This window comes from Rhynchophorus ferrugineus, unplaced genomic scaffold (assembly GCF_030347505.1).
Source record: "Rhynchophorus ferrugineus isolate W39M unplaced genomic scaffold, kcgeb_rfMv2 rfM2, whole genome shotgun sequence".
Taxonomy (NCBI): domain Eukaryota; kingdom Metazoa; phylum Arthropoda; class Insecta; order Coleoptera; family Curculionidae; genus Rhynchophorus; species Rhynchophorus ferrugineus.
Window position 1 is genome coordinate 90,814,457 of NW_027472581.1, and position 20,903 is coordinate 90,835,359.

At 32.4% G+C, this 20,903-nt stretch overlaps 1 protein-coding gene across 3 annotated transcripts in view; it reads left to right on the top strand.

Annotated features, from left to right (window-relative positions):
- The window catches only part of gogo (thrombospondin-1 like protein golden goal), a 233,600-nt gene that overhangs the window by 171,384 nt on the left and 41,313 nt on the right, over positions 1-20,903 (top strand). For all 3 annotated transcript variants that reach the window (XM_076396946.1, XM_076396947.1, XM_076396948.1), the window contains exon 5: positions 17,674-17,946. In XM_076396946.1, coding sequence (XP_076253061.1) covers positions 17,674-17,946 — 273 coding nt within the window. The remainder of the gene's footprint in view (positions 1-17,673; positions 17,947-20,903) is intronic.

Below are 20,903 nucleotides of genomic sequence, written 5' to 3' on the forward strand. Positions count from 1 at the left end.
TGTAAACTACACACCTCCATTAAACCGAACTTACAACTTTCCCTTTAATTTAAGTGCGAAATCGATGAATTAATTAAATTAGCGAGTTCGCTCCTGCCACAAAATATCGTTCCGTCCCGAAAACTAAACATCGGCCCGATTAATGGAATAATTCCAAAACGAATGGAAAAGGTCCATCAATGGAAACGCTATATCAAAAGCGGACGGGTTGACCTCCCAGTTTTATCCGATAAAAGGGAAAAGTGAAATTTTGGAGCTTTTTAAAAACAATTTCTGATTGACGCTCTTGTCAGGCTTTGATTTAGTCAGTAATATGTTACAGGATGATTAAATTATAAAGAGAATAAAACATAACACTGGCCTATCAGTCAGGTTAAAAGCTTTACAATCAGCTGAGAAAAATATTGTCGAAACTATACACCTAATTCTTAACATTCTTACATTTCAGCTATAATATTTAAAGTCAAATGAGTCTACTTTACACATGCAATATGCCACAAATCGAGATATTGCCATTGCTGCTGATTACACTGGTGTATTTGCTGCTGAAGTCTAGCAGACACTAAGTTTGAAGACTATCATCTCAACGACACAAGCCAAAGTGCATTGGAATAACTATATTCAAAGAAAAATTACTCGAAATTATATATTAAAATATAACAATAAAAATCCAGTTATGGAAATGTTCAGCGAAAACTAAAAGAAATAAGACACAAACTTTTCATAATAAAATTCATGACGCCCTTATCAGGCTTTGATTTAATCAGTAATATGTTACAGGATGATTAAATTATAAAGAGAATAAAACATAACACTGACCTATCAGTCAGGTTAAAAGCTTTACAATCAGCTGAGAAAAATATTGTCGAAACTATACACTTAATTCTTAACATTCTTACATTTAAGTTATAATATTTAAAGTCAAATGAGTCTACTTTACACATGCAATATGCCACAAATCGAGATATTGCCATTGCTACTGATTATACTGGTGTATTTGCTGCTGAAGACTAGCAGGCACTAAATTTGAAGACTATTATCCCAACGACACAAGCCAAAGTTCATCGGAATAACTATATTCAAAGAAAAATGACTCGAAATGATATATTAAAATATAACAATAAAAATCCAGTTATGGAAATGTTCAGCGAAAACTAAAAGAAATAAGACACAAATTTTTCAGAACAAAATCCAAAGTATTGTAGATGCATTATGTTAAAACCTTCAGATACCACCTGTCAGTCAGAAAATCCAGACAACCGCAATACACCTTGAAAGTGGCGAGAATAAGTGAGAGGCATGACTGAGAATTGAAATCCTGTAATATAAAAGGCTACAAAATAATAGAGTATAGTATGTTTAGTTCAAAAATATGGCAACAAACTATTTGTAAAAGGAGCTTTTCAGTTGCACACTAAAAAAAGAGGTCTCAGACGTAAAAACAAAATAATATAATTCACATATATTGTATACTGGATACCCATAATTGGATAACACTGGATTTGGTTAAAGATTTAAAGTAATAAAGCTGTTTGATCTCGTGTAGTGAAGATGTGCAGAATATAATTATTATAAAGACTAAGAAAAGCGCAATGGATTCTCCTAGATAAATATCTAGTTTTAAATTACAATAAAAACAAATTTTAAGTTAGTCAGCAACGACTCGTAACAATATACCAAGAAGAAAACTTTAAAATAATAATACGAAGATCAATCCTGCATTACTGAAGAGAAAGACTGAAGAAATTGACGTAGACAGCATAATATTTAGCTGAATCTCTTTCCTGCTATTACTAGACTGGACTCTTTTTTAACGACTCTTTTTAAGGTTTTCTCTGGACTCTGGACAGGACCTACTGTTTAACGTGGGCTCGGAACTACGGTCCTCGATATTAAGCCTACCGACTGGCGAGTGACCAATTAAGAAATCGTCCCAGAAGACATCCGGTCTTGCCCAGTCTGGCGTGACTAGGATCATTTTCCTTGTCGGATTTTGCACTCTTGTCTAGGACAATTACAAATATTAAACAATCACAAACATAAATTTACGACCATGGCCGAGCAGGATTAGAACCCCCGACTATCGCCACAGTAGGTAGACCATCCTATCGTCTTTACCACTATGCCAACCAAGTCGAAATAAAAAATTTTTTTTCAAGAAATTACACAAGTTAATGAGAACGTACAAAGGAACTTCTGTATACTGAGGAAATGTACGACTATGCCCGAGCAGGATTCGGACCCGTGACTATCGCAACAGTAGGCAGACCATCCAGCCGTCTTTACCACTGTGCTAACCAAGTCGGAACAAAAAAGTTTAATTTCAAGAAATTACACAAGTTAATAGGGCGTACAAAGGAACTTCTGTATACTGAGGAAATTCTAAACATATGCTGATAAGACTTAAACCAATTAAATATGTGAAACTCGAAATATTGCTTGAAGAAGATGTTTCAAATATATTGACAGATGGCTATATTGTAATCAAAACAAATAAAAATGTATTGAAAAATATTTCTTGTAATCGTAAAAACAAAATTTAGCTGTTTTCATTATTATTGAATTAACAAACACTGTTATTTGTATTATAGTTCATTTTTTTAAATTTCCTTCTATTAAAGAAAACTTAGTGGTGTCTTTGATCTCATCTGGTTTTATTTTACAACTTTAGATAAATGAATATATAAATAACTTTGAATCTCACATAAAAGCTTCGTCTAATTTCTTAATGTTTATATCTTAGTTATACATCCATAACAAAATTTATAACAATTAATAAACATTATATATTATTTCATGAGTGAATTTTCAAACTTTTCATCACGTTTTTGCGTATTACATTTTTGTTATTTTGTGGCTTCCATATAATGGTGCAATGGTTGTAGTAATTTAAGTTTCTTTTTCTAGATATTCTTTTTCTAATGTATTTAATTATTTGATTATATCTATGGTAATTAAAAAGGGCGCGCCTTAATGAATTCGAAAAGAACTAAAAAAGAAATTACGTCTTTTTATACTCAACTGATCAAAATACGAGCCTTGTTTCTACGGTATTGAATAAAACTGTTGGATTAGAGCCAAACAGACTGGGTCAGCTGCTAAATAGGTTTAGAGTTCGATTTTTCCGCGGTCCTTGAGTAACGTAAAAAGGCCAAACCGTCAGCTTTAGATACAGCTTTTCCATTTTAAGACAATACTTTTTCCGAGTGTATTTTTTTGTTTAATCGAATCTTTATGCTAAATTGGTAAGGACACTTTTCGAAGAATATTTAAATTTTAAAAACAGGGAATCGTCGAAATCGTGATTCACTTTCATCGTAAAAAATCTCGTAATGAGAGTTTCGAATATAGTTTATTGGAATGGAACGTTTTGCACCAAAAGAAGTTGTCTTGAAGTTCTTTTTATTTTATTTAATTATACCTAAATTAAAATCTAGAACGAAAAGCGATAAAAAGTTCTTTTATACTTCTTTTTCTTTAATTTTGTTTCATTAAATTATCAGTTCGATTTCAATTCTTATGGTAATTACTATTCGTATTTATTTATATCTATAGAATCTGTCACAAAAGTCCTAGGAATTAATATATTTAATTATAACCTGCGCCAACGAGTAATTGAATTATGAAAACATTTCTGTGTGTTTCCTGAAATAACCTTCAGTTCTTGCGGCGGATTATCTTTAATATATTCTCGCGATTGAAAACGCTTACATTGAGGTGGTTATTTAAACTTTAGGAAAAATAATGACGATATTTGACTTTAACGAACATTTATATCAAAACTACAACAAAAAAAATTAGGTTAGAATTTTTAGAATTTAGAAAAATATATTAAAGGAATGAATTGTTCTTTGCTTATTTATTCCACTCTTCGATCTCCCTCTTCTAGATAATTCATGTTTAATTTGCATTCTATTCTATTCCTACTACTTCCTATTATGTCTTATGTTCCCCATGGGAACTAACAACCGATCAACAAATGAGGAATTAAAATTCTATGAGGCTATTTTAGAATTGTTAATAATTTAAACATTTCAAAAACTACAGGTGCCCCTGTTTTTATCGAAAGGGAGGCAAAAATAATATATAGAAGAAGATATATTTCTATTATGAATAAGATTTGTAACTTTACAAACTTCACTGCGAACAAAACAACTATTTCATGAACATATTTAAAGCGTTTTAGCCTGCTTCAAAATGATACTATTTCAAGAGTAATAAGCATTTATAACGGATATAAAAAATACATAGAATAGTTTAAAAAAATCAAAATTAGTTATAATGCCTATTATAATATTAATGGTTACTAATGTAATATTATACTGTAAAATTTTCATACTATTTCTTCAGTAAATTTTTTTGAAATACTAAATATTTGGTAAATATATCTTAAAAAGCATGTCACAACTAGCGTTTGAAAACAGTCGAAATAGTCGATAGTCGAAAAATTAACGACTGAAAATAGTAATTTAAATGTGTTTATATTTTCCAGACATTTTTCCGGTATTATATTAAGCGAGACGGAGATGTATATTTTCCTTTACATACTAATTAGAATACATTAAATTAGTAGAGTTAATTTTGTGTTTTTGAATGATTTGTGGATGTGTAAATCTTTAGTATAAATACTGAATAGTTTATCACCTCTTTACGGTTAATATTTCTTACGAAATTTAACTGCTACTCTAAGAACTCCTTCAAATCTTCTCGAATCGATTGAATTTCTGAAACATTTCGAATATAAGTTTTGTTTTCAAGACCTTAAGAAAGAAGTTTTGTCAGTCAAAAGACTTGAAAAAAAATCGAGAGAGTTAGATCGAAATGATAAAGTCAATCAGAATATAAATATTTACCCATAATTGCCATAAAAGCAGTCAAAAGCATTTTACTATTTATCATTCACAATCCTAATCTTTTTACCCTATCTCATTAACAATCTTGTAAAATATCGATATTAATATACAATATATTGTTATTTACAAGCAAACTATCAAAAAAATCGTAAAAGTATATATAAGTATATATAATACACATACATTTATATAAGTCTACACTGAGTACCTTTTTGTGAAGGTCGTGGCTAGCGCGACAGCCATAATGTTAAAAATCAGTCGAACCAAAAATAGGGACTGAAACAGTCGATAGTAAAAAATAGCCAATTACTAAAAAGTCGATAGTCAATTTCAGTCGAAAGTTCCCAACGCTAGCCACAACATTGTTAACTCCTACATCCCGTATTTCATCAACATCAATGAAGGTCGAATATAGAACTGATTTCACCTCATATTTAAACCTATCGGTTTAATGGTGCGGAAAAATAGGAGAAGGGCTCAAAAGGGCCGTAAAAGCTTGAAATCTACCTAACGACGTGCTCGACTTCCGTGCCTTCTTTTTTTGCAGAAATATGTTGCATTATTCAGCACTAACGTACTCTCTGTAATTTTCGAAATTATCTAATAGTTCCGTTCTGACAAAAACACCCTTTCAGCGAAGGTCGTTGAAAAGGGTCGAATGTTTCGTGTGTGCGAGTTTAATTATTAGAAATAATTTTTGGTCGGAATTATACGGGTTAACTTCAGCGCAGCACCATTACTAAAAGACAAATGGTATAATAGAATATATAATTAATGGTGATGTTAATCAGTAAAAATTAAATTATAAGCTATTTTTTAATAATAATATTTTTCTAATCAGTGTAATACTGGGGTAATATTTAATGTATGAGACATTGTTTTAGGTTATAAAACAGGTCAATTGAAAAGTCCCCGGCCTACCAAAGTAAAAGACATTTTTTTGCAATTTTTTTTTAATCAACATAATTCCCTTCAAGCTTATAATAACGACCCTCCAACTTTTCGATACTATTTTTATCGCCTATCACCTCTTCATTCGACGAACATTTCTTACCAGCGAGCATTATTTTGAGATCTGAGAACAGAAAATAGTCACTGGGGACCAGATCTGGAGAATAGGGTGGATGACGAAGCAATTCGAAGCCCAATTCATGGATTTTTGGCACGGTGCATTGTCTTGGTGAAGTAGTACATTTTTTTATTCGAATGCGGCCATTTTTTCGTCCTCCAAAGGGTCCAATAACGCTATGTAATAGTCGCTGTTGATGGTCCTTCCTTTGTCAAGGTAGTCAATGAAAATTATTCCATTCGCATCACAAAATACAGATACCATGAACTTGCAAGCCGATTGTTGCGTTTTCCCAGACCTTGGAGTGGGTTTATCGGATGCAGTCCACTCGGATGACTGTCGATTGGACTTCGGAGTGAAATTATGGAGCCATATTTCATCCATGGTCATCATCTTCAAGCACTGCTCCGAATTATTAACTCGTCGTTGTTTTTGATCAAAAGTGAGCTCGCGCGCGGCACCTACTTTGCACAAAGCTGTCTCATGCCCAAATATTCGTGAATGAGATGATGTACACGTTCAGTTGATATCTTTAGAATGTCTGCTGTTTCATTCAATTTCAATTTACGGTCATTTAAAATCATTTTGGATTTTTTAAATGTTTTTGTCGGTAACAACCTCTTTTGGGCGTCCACTGCGTTCACCGTCTTCTGCAACCTAACTGATAAGCAACACATTTAACAAATATAATCAAAATTGTGCATTTTGCGTCTTTTTCGTTTTCCACATTTCTCTAAAGTTGGCAATTTAAATAAGATGTATTAAAGCTCCTATCTTTTTTTCCTTCATAACATACTGAAAACTAAGTCGGTGTCTGTTATTGTTTAATTCACTCGTTCAGCACAAAAATGTATTGAGACAAGTTAGAAATATTTTTACATTGTTATTGCGAAAATTGTGGAAAGGGTAATTAAAACGGTTAAATTCTATGATGTATGTACGTAAAAATGGAGAAAACATACCAAAGTATAATACTTTGGTAGGAACAGAAACAAATATATACATAATATATGATATATATAAAATTTACTGCTGTGTTTTTATTATGATAAAGTCTAGGAATTAAAGAGACATCTAAAGCTCCATTAACAATATAATAAAACAATTATGAGATATTATCTTGACTCTAAAATCAGTATCAAATTGTTACGAATACGAATTGTATTATAAGAGGCAACAAAATTTGGATCAATATATATTGGTTTGGCACTAAAACTGTTCATTTACTATAATCACATTTAACTTTAATGTAATTTTGATATCTCCCCATTTGGACACATGTTGAGTTCACTATGTAAGTTATATCTAAATCAATTTTCTGTCATAATACATATTCTTTTTATCTCAATAAAAAGTGACAGATTGGAGTAACAAAAGTAAGGAGCAAGAAGACTTCTTAGTCTCTCAAACTTTATTTCAAAATTAGAGAAATATAACAAATATGGACCTTAAACCTACTGTAGCTTTACTGTAGAAAATTGAATGAAATCATAATAAACGGTGCTAAAAAACTATTAATTATATCACATTAATTTAACTCGCCAAAACTCTAACTCTAATAGGTCTCATCTCTTTCATACAATTTCGAATGAAACCGAGTTCCTCAATTGATACCAGCCATAATGGGTCAGCTTTTAAATAGACCGTGGAGTTCGATATTTCTAACTCCTTGAATAGCGTCAGGGGATAAAATTGTTCGCTCCAGGAATAGTATTTTCGCCTCGCCATGTAACCAGTCCGATTCATTTTGAAATTATTTCATTAATAAAGTTGGGGAATAATCTAGAATGGTCAGTAATGTAATTTGGTTATCTGCTTTGAAATTATTTTCAGTAATTCAGTTAGTTTACTTAAAAGAAAATGTCTTCGATTCGGAAATTATAAAACTTGTCATAAAAAACTTTCTGTTAGGTTTCTGCTTGGTTGACGCATTATTAGGAATGTTGAAATGCTCTATTAAACCTTTTTCTGTGTTTTAGCTCCGTCTGTTTCTTTCTCAGTCATCTCAATTTTTTATATAGGAACCATTTTTTAAATTATTGTTGTTACAGATGTGTGTAATTCATATTCTATCTTAATTCCTGAACTATCTTCTTCTTTTTCACAATTTCATGCCCTTTTTGCTCATTTTCTTTTTCCACTCTTCGCTATGCTATATTATCTGCTCTTTCCATGTGGTGATTTATCATTATTTGCCTTTCTAATTTCTCCATTGTGATTTATAAAGTAATATAGAATGACATTTAATGACACTTAATGTATCGATTTCCTGTTTTGGTTCTATATTATTTCTGATACATCTATTTTTGTATATTATAATAGCATTACAACCTGTATTTAAATTCATACAATATTATTAAATGTTATTTTACCATTGCTACTAATAATAACCTATTATAACTTATTATATTATTACTCACAATATTTCCAAATAATCTTAATGATGTTTGGCTTTTGGTTGGTCGATAATTCATTATCCTTTTTGAGCAGAATATTTTTTAACTTTCAATAGTGGTAGATACATAACAACCTATTCATCTATTTACCGGTATAGCTAAATCACCGTAATTAACAATAATTGTTCACTTTTGCATCTTAGTTCTACGATTAGTTACCAATGCTTTTCGCTAATTAATAAGTAACTTTTCGCAAGATTTCACATTAAAATATGAAATAAGGTTTCTAAATCACAGCAGCGTGGAATACTGGAATTGGAAGCAATACAGCTATTGGAGAACACGCAGGAAAACAGAAGATTGAAGCGAACCAATCCACACGAATTGGTTTAGTGTATAAGTGTATTTTTAACTTTAGCTTGAGTAGATTTGTTTTATTCTAATTTGGGAAATCCATACTGATATATTATGCTCGTAGACGCCTTGCTTGTATATTAATGCAAGTATAGCAGAACTTTAGTAATAAGTTATGTTTAAATTAAGACTGTACTAAACATATCGACTGTAAGATATGAATAGTAAAAAAAAATTGTTAATTTTGAATGTGTTGGGACAAAAGATCTTTATGTTATCCATAACTTATTGTTTTCATAAAGTTCAGCATATCCAAAGCACCTGCTTTATGTTAAATATTTCAGTACAATTAGTAGACATGATTAGAAATTCATTTGATAAAAATGAAACTGAGTATATTTCAAATGCAACCTTACATAGCAGTAAAGTATCTATAGCTAAGAATCGAATCCTGACCCTGTCATGCTTAATATTGAACAAACAGACCGACGTATTCTTGCAAAAAATTAATCTACTTTTGCAGCACGAAAGGGAAGGTCTGCGACACTCTGTGAATCTACCATATCAGAGGTCAATTGAAAAGTACCCGGCCTGACACATAGAAGGCGCTACTAGAATTTAATCCATATGTTCTTTAGTTATCCCTAACTCACGTACTGCCCCAGGAAAATCAACCATCAAGGATTGGTATGCTACATTTAGACGTGGTTAAATGGGCATCGAAGACGGTGAATGCAGTGGACGCCCAAAAGAGGTTGTTATCGATGAAAACATTTTAAAAATTCCACAAAATGCTTTTGAATGACCGTAAATTGAAATTGAATGAAATAGCAGACATTCTAGAGATATCAACTGAACGTGTACATCATATCATTTACGAATACTTGGGTATGATAAAGCTCTGCGCAAAATGGGTGCCGCACGAGTTCACTTTTGATTAAAAACAACGACGGTTTAATGATTCGGAGCAGTGTTTGAAGATGGTGAAACGTAATAAACCCGAGTTTTTGCATCGATATGTGACAATGTAATTTATACATGGCTCCACCATTTCACTCCGACGTCCAATTCACAGTCATCAGAGTGGACTGCACACGATGAACCCGCTCCAAAGCGTGGGAAAACGCAGCAGTCGGCTGGCAAGGTTATGGCGTCTATATTTTGGGATGCGCATGGAATAATTTTCATTGACTACCTTGAAGTCAGATCTCAAAAAAATGCTCGATGGGAAGACATTTTCGTCGAATGAAGAGGTGGTCACCGAAACTGAAGCCTATTTTGAGGCAAAAGACAAATTGTACTACAAAAATGATATCGAAAATTTGGAGGGTCGCTAAATTGGGTGACTAAGTAGTAATAATTGTGAAATATATTTATACAGTGTGCTTTACCAAAAACATTCAATACATATTTCAACTTTATTATAGGTAAAAATTTAGTCAACCATTTTAATGACATATATTTCACTTGATTTACTAAAAATACAGTCAGTACCTAGAAATTATAATCAATGTTTAATGTATTATATATTCTAGTCGCAAAATAAACAAGACAGCAATTCAGTTATGTCAAGTGTACCAGAAAGTCATTACGGGCGTATATCGCTAGGTTTATATATGGTATGTTATGACATGACACATCATTTTGTTCCTCTGACATCAGAATTCAAAACTATGCAGGATATATTTTGCGAAAGTAACACACTCATAGTTTTATACCTCTTTAAATATTATGTCATGCTTGAAAACCTGCATTTATGGCACGCACTAATGTTCTTATTCAACCAAACGGAAAAAGCAGCTTAAAGTCTTCGTTTACTGGTACCTTAAAAACAACACCACATAAACAACTGATGATTTCGATCTGCAAGGAAATGAATGTTCTGGTAGAGTTCTCGTAGTTTGAGAATTCGGAACTGCAAGAATTATTGCATGAAGACCTAACCCAAACTGAAAAATTATTGACAGAAGCATTTAGTTTGGCTCAAAGAATGATTAGAAACCGATGACGAGCAATGGGTAAAATAAAAAAAGTGAGAAGATTGAGGGAAAAGCGAAAAATCGTCTGGAAAACTCTGCTTCAAAGGTATCATCGGAAGTCATTTCTGCATCGAATAGCAAAATATCATGATTATCATCCGGAGAACTTCAAAGCCAAATAGTTTGGGTCGTAAGACAATGCTCTTAGTTTGGTGGGACCAGAGTGGCGTGGAGTATTACGAATTATTGAAACCTGGTGAGAGTTAAAAATGATCGTTACCGACAACAAGTGGTCAATTTGGAGTATGTAGTGATCGAAGAACCTCCAGAATGAGCCTAAAGACACAGGAAAGTGTTTTTGCAGCATGGGCCGACTCATAAAGAATAGCCGGCCTAGAAAACCGCAAAATCACTTGGATAGGACTCATACATAGCAACATTTCGCCAATTTCGATGAAGTTAGAATATGGCTCGATGAATGGTTTTGCTCAGAGGACAGACAGTTTTTTTGTGATAGCATCCATAAATTGCCTGAAGGATGGGAATTTAGATATGTAGAATCAAATATCTACTACTTTGAATAAATGCATTTTTCCATTTTCCTGAAAGTTATACTGTTTTCTTTCGAAAAAAAAGGTAACAACTTTCTGATACATCTACTATACTAATATAAGATCAAATAATCTTTGTATGAATTTATTTTATTATTATCAACAATGTATGCGTCACATTGAACAGTTATGAATACTTATCGCCACCCCTAAAGTATAATATCACCAACACTGAATAAATACATTTTAACCAAGTGCAATAAATAATGACCATTTTTTCTAGGACCACTTGTAAAAATACGATATCGTATTTAGCTGCATTGGATTATGCAGTCAATTTCACATGCCAAATGCAAACCGATTCGGCAGGGGACTATATTCTGAAGTATTTTTTAAAATTTATCGGTATATTTTCCTAGTTGGCCCCGCTTATTTTCCCATTTACTCGTGTATTCGGTAAATTGGGGCGGCGATTTTTTCCGAAATAATTTATTAGGCTTTACGAGAATTCTTTTTAAATTAAATGTTCTCGTTTAATGTAGCTCCCATTGTGTCGATTTTATTTATTTAAATGTTAGTGTTGCGTGTTGCGTTCATGATTAGTGCGGAAATGTAGCCATTAAAATTAAATATATACCGGTTAATGCATGAGATGAAATATACATGCTCAAATGATAGCAAACGAGCATTGTATCTGATGAAAAACATCCACTGATAGTTCAAAATCTATTTATGTTTAGAAATCAACTTTTAACCTTTGGCAAACTAGCTTGGTATAGGGTAATTTCGATTTTTCCTGATTAATTTATACGCATACATAACATATGCATACAATAATTTTTGAATAAAACAATACTATGGATGTTTTGAATAGTAAAAATAGTCTTTCCTAAATAATCAAATGGCGTCATTCATTTACACAGTCAAATAGACATTCGTCAAGTTCATTTTCGCCATATTTTGTGTTTTTTTTGGGAGTATTTAAGTGAAAATCAGAATCTCTCTGGCTAAGAAACCAATATTATAGTATTTTTACTAGACTAAGTCTCCATTATAAATGGCCAGATTCAACAGGAAGATGTATTGCCTTTAACATATTTGTTGGATAATTTAAAAATATATGGTATCATAAGAGATTTCTTTTTTTGACGTAATTAAAACATTATCAGATCTAAAAATAATATTAAACATAGTTTAAGATAATGAAATGTGATATGTATAAATAGAATCCGAGGGTTGCGAGTAATGAAAGAATTTGGGGTTCTGGATCTTTTTTTTTTTGAAAAAATGGTAACGTGTTAGTTGAGAGGTACAGTGGGTGGCCAAATTAATAGGGACAATTTTGAGTTCAATTAATTGTCTAGTCCCTTATATATTTTTTATTTTTATCTGTAGCCTATGGAAAACGATACTATGGATGTTTTGAATAGTACACTTTTGAATAGTAAAAATAGTCTTTCCTAGATAATCAAATGGCGTCATTTATTTACACAGTGAAATAGACATTCGCCAAGTACATTTTCGCCATATTTTGTGTTTTTTTTTGTGAGTATTTAAGTGAACATTAGAATCTTTCTGGCTAAGAAACCAATATTATAGTATTTTGACAATTTTGAGTTCAATTAATTGTCTAGTCCCTTATATATTTTTTATTTGTATCTGTAGCCTATGGAGTTGATAAAAACTATAAAAACTATACAAAACAATTTTATAGTCTTCCGTTTCATCCGTTAGTGCAATAAGAGTAGTTATGTATCTGCATCTTTTTGCATCGTGCTAGAATTTGGTGCTGTGATGCCATTCTCTGATGAGAGTTTCAATTATATGCTGCTTGGTGGTACTCACTTCTCTTGCAATCGCCTGTTTGGTGAGTTCCCACATGTCTCCTATGGGATTCTAGTCTGGTGAATTCCCTGGCAAAACAGTGTTTTTTTTGCCAAATATGCGGTAACACTTCTGGCTTTGTGACACGATGCCGAATAATATATAGAAATGTAATTATCACTCGTTTGTATTTGCTCTTCTTTAATTATCCCTTCTACAATGTAGAGGCATCCCAATGCTTTTAGCTAAGGGTACAGTAACACGATTTGCCTCGAGAGTCTATTTTTTAATTCTTTAATTTTAAATTTAATTGGATTGATGACGGACTTTGAAACTCCAGCAATAGCTGCTATACCTCTTTGGAAATGTGTGGAGTGGAGTAATAACCTTTGTATCTCTCTACATACACATCCTGAAAAGTTGAAAATTTTAATGAACAATAATTGAGTGAGAGAAAACATGATATAGTTGACAAATGACGCGCATATATTGTGTTGACAAATGACGCGCATATATTGTGTTGCCTCTTCACAGAAATAATAATAATGATGCCAGTACCTATTTATGATAAAATAACCCTTTAAGAACATAATTTATTTAAACAAATATAATAAACTATAAATAGCAAAAATACAAATACCGTCGATAATAATTTGGCCATTTACTGTAGTTACTTCGGCTTATTACTGACTAAAAATCAGTGATAATAATGTAAAAAGAAATTCAAAGAGTTTAGTTCATGATACGTTTTAACAGGTACATCAATGTATTAATAAAAAATGCATTATGCCTGTTACACAAATTATATAAATGGAATAAACACTAATTTAGTATATAAAATTTAAATTGTGCATAGTATGTGTAAATGCAGTGATAGAAGGATTCGTACTATTTTATATAGACAATTTATGGGTTTGTAGCACAGTAAATAAAGTTTAGACAATAAATTTTACTTAGATTTTCACAGGGAAGATATTTTTAAAATTCGAAACTAACTTAGTTTTTCGCCATATTTCCTGCGTTGAACAACAAATCCCTTAATATATTGAGTTATGAGAACGTCATGGCTTCAGTCGTAAGTCTTCGGAAGCCTACTTTCAGTTTATAAAATAATGGGTATAGGTTTTGCAGTATTAACAGTATGAGTAAGCAGTTTTTAAATTTGGATGAAAGAACATATTTTCAGTGTGAAGTAAACTAATTTTAAAATATCATGAATAGTAAAATGATTAATAGTTTGGTAAAGCTAGATTAAATGCACATATTTGTAATATTCTACCTGTTGGATTGTCACCAGACATGGGTAAAGCCAAAAATCAATTTTCATGAATTCCCCTAAGTTAATTGCATTAAAATTCTATCTATTCTAAGTTATAGTTGAATAAGATATTAGAATTTTATCGAAGAAAGTTTCACTATATTTTTTAGAGTCTCCTTTTTGACAGCCAAGGTTTCCAATGCAATCTGGAGTGGACTTATTGTTTAACGTAAGCGACTGGCGAGTGGCCAACTTGAAGATCACCTTAGAAGACATCCGGTCTTACCCAACCTGTTTGCTGGAGTCATTTTCTGGGTGTCAGATTTTACTTGACTTTTAGAAAGTCTCAATTATAAACAATCATAAATATACATTTATGACCATGCTACTGCGGGATTCGAACCCGCGACTATATCAACAGTTGGAGAACCGTCGTCTCGCCTTGACAACTGCGCCAACCAAGCCGACAAAAAGAAGATTTGAAAGACTATATCAGATATTGATTATGTTTTTATCAACGAAAAACAGTATTTTTCATTAAGTTTTCACGTAGATATCTAATCAAAAATAATATACATTATATTGTATTAACAAAGTTCAGAATTTAAAAAAGTGTACCTAGATAGAAATCTATAAATCAACCACCTTTTCTTTTTATCATTCCCTCAGATTTCAAGTCACTTTTTTCAATATCAAAGACTATACAAGAAGACTCTAATGTTCAACTATTTGTAAAAAATGGGTTGCTGATGTATTTGTTGTTATAGACAAGAAAATAGGTAATAAATTTAATGAGATTTATGAGTGAATAAGGAAAATGTGGGTCAAAACAACTTACCGGTTCATTTTATCTTTACATAAAATAAAGTGAAATTTATTAGCTATACTTGCCAAATCCCTATATTTACGGGAAGTATTTCCTGCAAAATATATACTTCGTAAGCAGGAATTTGACCATTCCCATTTTAAACACGCTGAATCTTGATTCTAAACTATAAATAGGTAAACGTATATCCATGTTCCGCTACTGGTTATTTCTTTAATACTTAATGGTTTTCTGGGATATCAAGAATGTATAAGTTGCGTCAGGTAAACTGCTTTGGAGAAGATTGAGAGAAAAAGATATCATTATATAAGGTTTTTTAAAATTTGGTTAAAATAATATCGCTAACATATAAAAACATTTGAAAAATAGATGTATGATATCATTAAAGGTTAGGACTATATTCATTTATAACTGTAACCCAATAACTGAGCTGAATATTGAGTATATTATTAAAAGCTTAGACAATTAATTGTTTATCAGATGATGAAGTCACTGACCATATTCTTGCTAAATATATCCAGACTTCTTTCAATATCTGTACTGTCGCTTCCATTTTTCAAATTTATAGTTTCTTTTACAGAAATAGTTTTGAACTCCTTCTTGTGATATATAAATCATAATATACGAGGTATTTTCGATAAAGTTGAACTTTGAACGAGGAGGGTATGAGATAAAGTTATATAAGACCAATGTATGAAAAACTGACAGCAACAACAAAATCTATATATTATAATAATTTCTGTTAATTTAAATTAATAAAAAAAATGGACTTCATATGGTTGTATGCTTTGAATCAAATAACTTACACATGGAAAACCTATAAATACCAAAGATACTGAGTAGCTCTTGTACTACTACTACACAGAAGCCGTAACATTATAATTAGAATCATCCTTAAAACTTCAAGAAGTAAATCATTACTTTTTGAAATTTTAAAGATTTCTATCTTAAGTGGTCTCATCAATTTTCAGTTGATCATCTACATCAACGTCTTCAAATACATTATGTTATTTTTCTCAATGACAGGCTAACTGCAAGGCTCTAGATTTGTTAGACAGCTTCAGTTGCAGCCAAATAAAAACTACAACAGTTATGTGATTAAATTATTTTTAAAAGGAATAATTGGACGTTGTCCTTTCTGGAATAATGTAAAACTCATTTAAAAAAGTCAGTTTCAATGTCTTATCAAAAAATAACCAGATATTTTTCTCTCATTAGGAAATTAATCTTTGCCATTAACATTAGGTTGATCAAATTAAAGTTTTTAACTCTTGCACATTACAAATTATTTTGGGCTACTTTACTTAACGGTGATTAAACAACCTTAAAAAATTAGAACAATATCAAATCTGATAACCTTCCTAGTCACAGGAAACCATATAGTTTCTTAGATGGTTTCTTCGATAGGAAGTCGTCAACGATTAGGCTTAACACTGAGACTTGAGATTTTTTATTCGAGAAAAAGAAGATACTAAAATATATTACGACTACGAATTGAAATCTGCCTTTTTAATAAATATGGCGAAAGCTAAAAATAGGAATTCAAAATGGCGAAAGTGAAATTGATATGCCAAAGCAAAAAATTTCTCCATATTCCTCAGCATTATATAATAAGTAATATGGCTATTATTAAGCTAAAAAGCGTTATTTGGCGGAATTCTTGCTTTTGAAATAGATTGGCAAAAAAACAACCAAGGTGCATGAATATACCAATAATTATTTCAGAGGTTTAAATCAGGTAATATATGTTTCGAGAACAAAGATCTTTCCGAAGCAACTTAGATGTTCTGAGGAGACATAGTCAGAGGACTTGCTAGATTGCGCTTATTAAAATACCCAATAAGAATTTGCTCACTCATTAGAAGTTACTCAACAGGTTATGATTAAGGTTACTAAACAAGATGAACATTAGGCATCATATGCATTAAAGATAACAGATCAATTGAAAAGTCCCCGGCTTACCATAGTAAAACAAATTTTATTGGCAAAATTAGTTATTTTTATTGAACATAATTCCCTTCAAGGGTGATACACTGATTATAGCAACCATCCAAATTTTCGATACCATTTTTGTAGCACGATTTGTCCTTTGCTTCAAAATAGGCTTCAGTTTCGTCGATCACTTCTTCTGTCAACGAAAATTTCTTCCCAGCGAGCGTTCTTTTGAGACCTGAGAACATGAAATAGTCGCTGGGGGCCAGATCTGGAGAATCTGATCTACGTCTGGAATACGGTAGATGAGGAAGCAATTCGAAGCTCAATTCATGAATGTTTGACACGTAAAATAAACTTTTTTCATGACAATTTTCATGAAACGATAAAATAAGGACGCGCCTATTGTTTGACTAGCGGCTTGTTCAGTTCTTATATTGAAGTTCTGATGTTAAAATTACGATGCTTCCACTGAAGACAATTTTTTAAGCTTGTAGATTATTTAAATCTTGCATAATAAAGCATACAAAAATAATATATATTCTTAATAATAAATGACCAAAACAAATAATGAATGTCACAACTAATTACATGAACTGTATAATTTAGAGAATGATTCGTTTGGTTTCAGGTGGCGAAATACCGGGAGTCATAATAAGGATGCCTCCGTCGCACATAGCACTTAGCGGCGACCTCAATATTGAAATAGTTTCGTCGTCCTTTTTACCTTTGGTGGTCCAACTGTCACGCCTCGAGGGCAATGTGGCGCAACCCCTGACGACGTTCCCCGTTTACCCGGAAGCTGGCGCTCTAAAGCGGAATCTCACAGTGGCGAAAATACACTGTGGATATTTCTCCAGAGGAGGACAATATTATGTACAGATTAAAAACCAACCTATTCTCGGTAAATTATTATTATTATTATTGACTCTTTACTTTTTGCTCTTTTATGCTTGGAAAACCAATCAGATCAACAACAAAAAGGATGTTTTTATTTATTTTTTGATACTATGATATTGTACTCAATATTACTCTGTGGTATTTAGGTCTAATTTAATTGGCGCGACTAAGACGACTGTTTGTATCAAATAAACGAGACTGTGCATTTATGTTATGTTTGTAAGACTGAATGGTCTGATGACTGTCACGTCTAGACCTAAGGGTTGGTTTATATTAGAACAGATTTAAAGTCTCCGTATCGTTTTCTGCTCATCGTTCAACAATCGCCACTTTTTTCCGTAAAATAAAAGTTTTTGCTGTTTAAAACTGGCACTGTCGGTAAGATTTCAGCAAGACCGTAAGACCGCCTTTTGATTAAAACCAAAATCAAGTCGATTATCAACAATATTAGACAGGGGACGATCATTCTGCAGTTACTCCAAGCAATCCGTGATGTGGGTTAAGCATCCCAAATTCGAGAAAAATTATCGCAACTAGAGCTGTAAGGACACAAAAGGGGAACTGAAGGAGCTCGAAGGCCCCAAAGCTGTGAAAGACTTCAATTTTAATACCCAGTCCGTCAATTACTGACACAATAATAAATGTGTAAGATCGCCGAAGGATAACTGAAGTTGCATTGAGGAATTTTTTTCGTAACATTATTTTTATTATTCAACATAATTCTCTTCAAGGGTGATACATGATTTTAGTGACCCTCCAACTTTTCGATTCAATTTTGTAGTACGATTTATCCTTTACTTCAAAACAGGCTTACGTTTTGGTGATCACCTCTTCATTCGACTAAAATTTCTTCCAAGCAAGGATTCTTTTAAGATCTGAGAACAGAAAATAGTCGCTAGAGGCCAGATCTGGCGAATATGGTGCATGAGGAAGCAATTCGAAGCGCAATTCTTAGAATTTTGCTATCATTTTCACTCACTTGTGACACGATGCATTGTCTTAGTGAAGCAGCACCGTTTTTCGGAAATATTGTTCTCCAAACGGTTCAATAAAACTATGTAATAGTCGCTGTTGATGGTCTTTCCTTTTTCAGGGTAGTCAATGAAAATTATTCCATGCGCATACCAAAATACAAACGCCATAACCTTGCCAGCCGACTGTTGCATTTTCCCACGCTTTGGAGCGGGTTCATCGTGTGCAGTCCACTCGGATGAGTGTCAGTTGGGCTTCGGGGTGAAATAATAGAACCATGTTTTATGCATTGTTACATATGGACGCAAAAACTGGTGTTTATTATGCTTGATCTCGCGCCACACCCTCTTTGCACAGAGTTTTCTCATACCCAAATATTCGTGAATGATATGATATAAACATTTAATTGATATGTCTAGTGTGTCTGCTATTTCACTCAATTTCAATTAACGGTCATATAAAATCATTATGTGGGTTCTTTAAATGTTTTCGTTGGTAACAATCTCTTTTGGGCGTCCAATGCGTTCATCGCCTTCGGTTCTCATTTCACCACATCTAAACTGAGCCTTTTAATCCTTGATGATTGATTTTCCTGGGGCTGTATCCAGAACCTCGGCATCAAGCCGAGTTTTTACTTCGACTGTATTTTTGCCCTCCAAAAAATAATATTTATCAATACGCGAAATTCCTTTTTATCCATTTCTTGTTGCAAATAAAAATTGCTCCACTCAAAATGCTATAATTTACAAACTAATGATCCAACAGCTGTCAAGTTTATACAGGCATCTTTTGAGGGTTAGGGCTAACAAAAAAATATATTGATTTAATTCTAGTAGCGCCATCTCTGTGTCAGGCCGGGGACTTTTCAATTCACCTGACATATTTGTGAACCATTTCTGATGGGCTGTGTTTGTGCTTATTTTCTTGTGTATTTTGTTTTTTTGGTGTTATCGACAGCGTAGCTACATTTCTTTCATCGTAAGATTGTTAATTCGTACTAAGCTACATCCCTCTTACACTAGACACACTCAAAACTGTAAGCTTCTTCCCAAATATTACTATAATAGATCAGTTGGCGTTACCTTCAGTCTCTCTTTCTGGCCTCGTATCCTGAACTATGAACTATTTAACCCAGGAATCCACAATTTATACATTTCAAGGCATAGATGTTACCTAATTTCAATAATTTATGGCTTCGGGACTCCAATTCACCTTGCAACTTGAATTGCGATGTTTCGAATAACCGTGGAACGATTACCTATCTAATATTAACCTGTCTGTTTCTCTTGATACATTTTTTCTATAAGTTGATTCGAATTAATTGAATGAATTCTAAAAAGAATATATCTCACTGAAATGAAGCAACTACACTGCTGGTCATAAAATAAATCTTAAGTAATTGTACATTCAAGGCATCTTTAGTCAACTAATTCTCTCCCACGTATACACAAGATGACAGTTCACGGTTCTGTTCTCATTCCTATACTATTTTATATATTCCATGTCGAAAGTCAAAATATCAATATTCGTCTTTCTACTGATCACATACCACTCTTTTTTTCTTCGCCAAATTGGAATAGCGTAATTAAGAGTTGTATTGATGTCATAGCTCAATGGTCTGTTTCTACAGGATTTAAAATTTAAACCTTAAAATGATCTGTCGCCCATTTTTGTAGAAACAAAAACTGTCCAAGACATCACTTCCCTCAGTTTAAGTTACAATATCATACCAACCAAACCATACGCTAAAATATTGGGCCTCAAAATGGGCTACTATTTCTCATAGACCTATTTGTTAAGAATTGAAAGAATATAAAACGCTGCCTGCTATGGGAGTTTTATATATAGTCCAGTAAATAGCAATCAATTTCTCACATCTACAAAACTACTTAAATATAGAAGAATGGATCTAGTTTTCAAAGAAAATTTAAGGATGGTTTTCAGAACTGGTAGCAGTTTTGAAGTCAGCGGTTTTTATGTTGTACCTGT